This window comes from Penaeus japonicus, unplaced genomic scaffold (assembly GCF_977035675.1).
Source record: "Penaeus japonicus unplaced genomic scaffold, GWHDUDI00000001_assembly GWHDUDI00000008, whole genome shotgun sequence".
NCBI lineage: Eukaryota > Metazoa > Arthropoda > Malacostraca > Decapoda > Penaeidae > Penaeus > Penaeus japonicus.
The window spans coordinates 15,635,760-15,640,759 of NW_028234410.1; the positions used below are offsets into that span (position 1 = coordinate 15,635,760).

Here is a 5,000-nt window from a genome sequence, read left to right on the forward strand (position 1 = left end):
TTATACATACACAAGCACACGTTAACTTATACGCATGTATACGCACGTGCTTGTTTGTGTGTGCGTTGGTGTTGGGTTGATACATTCTTAAAAGGTAAAGATAAAAACAAAAGCCAAACGACACTGAGACGCAAATTTGTTTCCTTTATTCTTTACTTCACTAAAAAGAAGGGGAAAACACCAGACAAATTCGTGCAGACGCAGACACTAAGTCTGTATGAGTCTCCGCCCCCTCTTCAGCCGCAGCACCAGCACGCCCAGCACCAGCGTCCCCACTACGCCTGCCACGCCCACCACCACCATCACCATCAGCAGCTTGCCTGTGGGCGCCGGAGTGAAGAGTCTCAGTATATCTGCAACTGCCTATGGCAATCAAGATGCGTGTGTGTGTGTGTGTGTGTGTGTGTGTGTGTGTGTGTGTGTGTGTGTGTGTGTGTGTGTGTGTGTGTGTGTGTGTGTGTGTGTGTGTGTGTGTGTGTGTGTGTGTGTGTGTGTGTGCATATAAAAGGAAAACAAATGGCATCGATAGATAACAACGCGCCACTTACATGCATCCGTCATGGCTTCATGCAAAACATTGCCGTCCTGGCAACGCAGCAGTAAGCATCCGTTGGTCCAGCGAGATCCCTGTCCGTGCAGCTCACCGGCTACACGGCAACCTGCATAGAAGGTAGTTTTATTCTACTTTCGTGACACCACTGTCTTATCCTCAATGAATTCTGAGTCACAATATTAGCTGTCATTTAAACTGGCAATGTATTTGTATTTCTTAGGACACCTAAAATGTTACACCCAGACAGTGTTAAGCGTCTGTTGCCTTGGTGCTCCCGATGTACTCGAAGTGATCAATACAATGTCATTTCTACGTCAACGGCGTAAACATGCTCACCTTCAGACTCATATGCTATACACAGAATTGCGTATTCACGTACTTGTGTGTGTAAGCACGCAATCAGATTGCTCCGCCACCTGCTAGCAAATGTGACCATATATGTTTTGTTTTGAATATAAATAAATAAATTTAACAGCTACCCTTTATCTGTTCAGATTTCCTTCCATGAGAATGTGCATGCATACGACCAGGGAGGGAGGGAGACTTACACGACGACAAGCGGCCGGCTGTCAGGACATCGCCAGAGCTGCACTTGAGGCGGTAGCATCCTTCTGGCCAAGTCTTGCCGTCGGAGTAAACATTTTTTCCTCGAGAGCAACCTGAAGCGAAGGAGAAACGTGCACTCAGCTGTGGTGATCGATTACCACTTGCAATTGCACAAGCATGACCTTTCATATGATAAATGTTAGTATGTTGGCCGGCGCACACACTGCTGAAGGGTCCTTCTACTGTAAAAACAACAACATATACATCTAGCAAAACGAAATGACCCCAAAATTGAATTATATATGTCATAAGACACTCGAGTTATATTACATAAAAGAGTTTGCGCAGGTAATCATCCTTATTAGAGTTGTCTCTGTAAGGAGAATACAGTTGAGTTTTGTAAGTTCTGATGCACATCCCTAGATTGTGAACATGGGCATTTCTTGTACAAGAAGTAAAACATTTAACATTTTCATTTCTCTCACAAAGAAAGAGGAATGCTCTTAAGTCGGCAAACTGGTATATGACTTAGTTGCAGCTAAACATAATGATCTCGACGCTAGTATATCAAAGCTATTATCAAATTCATAGCGACTTTAGTCTGTCAGTCAGCAAGCAACGCAAAGTCCTCAGCCGACGTACATACTGTCAGCACCGCTATGATCGTGGCGTTTCCGGAACTGCAGCGGTAATGGTAACAGCCCTGACTCCACGTGGCATTTTCAGGGTAAACATCCTCGCCAACCTGGCAGCCTGAGAACACAAGTCAGTACCCAATGTGTAGGTGGAGTAATTATACATATATCATTTGTGGATCATGTTTAAAATCTGCCTTATTTCTAGGGTTTAGGGGAAATGGGTGACAGGTAGACAAGAATGCGTGAACACGTTTTACAAGTACAGATACGTGTGAGTGCACAAGTGTACTTACATGATGTACCCGTATATGGATCCCGCAACACATGCCCCTGGACACACCTGTTCTCACGACAACCGTCATACCAGCTGGACCAGTGACGGTATAGCTGCCCCTTGTGCCAGCAGTCTAATGAAGTCCATATCAAAACACAAAAAATTATACAGGTTCAACAACTTCCTGATCTATAATAACACTGTATTTCCTTATGTATATATATATATATATATATATATATATATATATATATATATATATATATATATATATATATATATATATATACACACACATATATATATATATATATATATATATATATATATATATATTTATATATAATATATATATATATATATATATATATATATATATATATATATATATATATATATATACGTGTGTGTGTGTGTGTGTGTAAACACATATATATATATATATATATATATATATATATATATATATATATATATATGTATATATGTATACCATCTATATATACATACACACACATATACACTGTTTACCCCTTAGTCAACGGTTAACGATAATGGAGGTTGATTTACTAAGAATGCGATTGACGTTTACTATACATGAATTATTTTACTTTTCATGCAGACATCTTCAAATTTCCAGACGCTTTGCAAGTGTACAAACGATGTGTTGTTATGAGAGGAGTGGGGAAGACACACAGCTTGTGATGAGGTACAGTTACAGAATCGTCGAGAACTACCTTCGTGTGAAGGCGAGGACGCAGCAAGTGTCCAGGTGGAGTTGCAGGTGAGAGGGCGAAGGGGGGTGACGGCCAGCGCCCCCTCCCGCTCGCACGCGGTCCCCTCCACGCCGCATGGAGTTCGACTCTGGGCTGCTTAGCAAATTCCATCACCAACACAAATCAATATCAGTCATATCCAGTACTCTGTCTGCGTTATGGAACACCTATTACACCTAGCACAAAAAAAATCCAAGCATACCAATATTTAAAGCAAATAATTGCTTATTTGAACTGGCCTTCTTTCCCGTCTTACCGTTAATCAATGTTGCCAAGTCGTCGAGTCCACTTTCCATAGCGACGTCTGCAGCAGTTTTGTCTTGATGTGCCGTTCGGTAAAACAGGGATATCCATGAACTATTAATACCAGTATGCGGACTCCGATATTTACGAAGATGGATACACTTTTGCATGACAGCATATACCTTATACCATATAACAATATTATAGAAAGATAAAGAAATAGAGAAAGAGAGAGAGAGAGAGAGAGAGAGAGAGAGAGAGAGAGAGAGAGAGAGAAAGAGAGAGACAGAGAGAGAGTGTGGCCAGTATCATCTCTCATGCAAGAAAAAAACTGATACATCTGGAGTAAGATCCTTGTGAAGTGCAAGCATATGTTGTTGAGATATTATGCAATTATAGCTGACTTTTAAATGCTATTCCATATGTTTGTAAAAGAATTTGTGAGCTTGATCAAATGTAATGTAACGTAGAAAGTCATCACTAACAGTATGAAAATCCACTCATCTTATTTTGCCACCTATTATCAATGCAGTCTGTTATTTTTTAAATGTTGATATTATGCTGGGTGTGAAGCAAGGAAATTACAGCAGTATATGAGGACTTGTGTTTCAGTGGCGACTGATTTCTGGAAATGGGAGTGCATTCTTACTAACATGAGAAATTGCAGATGGGAAGAAGCAGGTATTAATTGCTCGTAGATGCTGCTACTCGCCCACTTAAAATCCTGGACACCTAAAGCTCACATACAAAAGTGAATACAAATTACAAAGACAATCCAGCATACTTGGGTATACCTTGAATAACGCCTTCCCCGCCGCCTACTTCAATCTAAATAAACGGCCATACACACGCTGCCATCCCCCCAACATGAACAGTCATGTTACGGTGTGGAGACTGAATTTCCATCTTCAGCCCCACTATTCTGGAGTTGGCTGCTCCTCCCGCCAAAGACCGGTTAGTGAAGCACAGGCCATTCGCCGATCGCGCTTTGAAATCTCCTTGTAGCATACCAAGCGACAAGCATGAGCACACTTGCGGCAGCTATTGCACTGCCACAGCATCCCATGCATGGAAATGGGATGGTTTCCATTACTTTATTTACGTTTTTATGTATTTATTTGCTTGACACATGCAGCCCATATTTGCTGACAGGACCAAGCAGACATGTCAAGTACCAAGCATGTGACTTAAATCCTGTCGCTTTCCGTCAAAATACGTCGCAAATTGACACACAGAAAGGTTCAGTAAACGGGCCTCGCGAGGAAATCCATGTGTCAATGATTCACCAGAACTGTCTTAATTCTATACCTAACTCTTTCCATGTATACAACTAGCTTCAGCATCTGTCTGAATTATTACTTCATCCTAGATGCCCATAGGAACCTGCAACATATATGCTCTAAGTTTTTGGTTCGGTGCTGCCTGTCTTAGTCAATTCCGGATCCACTTTACACTCAGGATGTTTGACCTTATGTAAACAATGAACACATGGGAGGCAATTGTAAGCTTAACAAAAAAAATAGAAGCTGCTTAGATATGTTATGATCAAAATTATTTTAATTAAACCACACAAATGTGTTTTTTTTTTTTTTTTTGTATAATATGTGTAATAGTCTTACCTAAGATCTCTAACAGAGAGTACAGATTAAATGGGTCGCAAAAAACCATGTACACACGCTTTCATTTACTAATTTGATGATAATAAATAATAGGCGTGTATCTTCTCTTCTAATGATTTATCAACACCTGTGATAACATGACAAGACAGATGCAGGGAACAGACCACATAATTGTGTACGGTTGATATGGGGGTAAAGCTAAAGCAATTTTTCTTTCCTATACTTTTGAGTCAGGAGAAAGGATTACCCTCCTTTTGCAATTAGCCCCACCACTAGGTACCATAACTGCCTCTACCATAACCTGTTGAACATAGCAGCACAGAATTGCCCATCGCTTCTTGAAACAATGCT

At 40.6% G+C, this 5,000-nt stretch overlaps 1 protein-coding gene across 1 annotated transcript in view; it reads right to left on the reverse strand.

The window, feature by feature from the left end:
• Window positions 1-131: 131 nt before the first annotated feature.
• LOC122259677 (uncharacterized) overlaps window positions 132-5,000 on the reverse strand; it is a 10,808-nt gene continuing 5,939 nt past the window's right edge. Inside the window, exons 10-16 of the mRNA XM_086538830.1 lie at window positions 3,044-3,106; window positions 2,749-2,880; window positions 2,031-2,144; window positions 1,742-1,852; window positions 1,102-1,212; window positions 549-659; window positions 132-320 (exon numbers count right to left, since the gene is read on the reverse strand). Of these exons, the coding sequence (XP_086394956.1) occupies window positions 208-320; window positions 549-659; window positions 1,102-1,212; window positions 1,742-1,852; window positions 2,031-2,144; window positions 2,749-2,880; window positions 3,044-3,106 (755 nt within the window). The 3' untranslated portion in view covers window positions 132-207. The remainder of the gene's footprint in view (window positions 321-548; window positions 660-1,101; window positions 1,213-1,741; window positions 1,853-2,030; window positions 2,145-2,748; window positions 2,881-3,043; window positions 3,107-5,000) is intronic.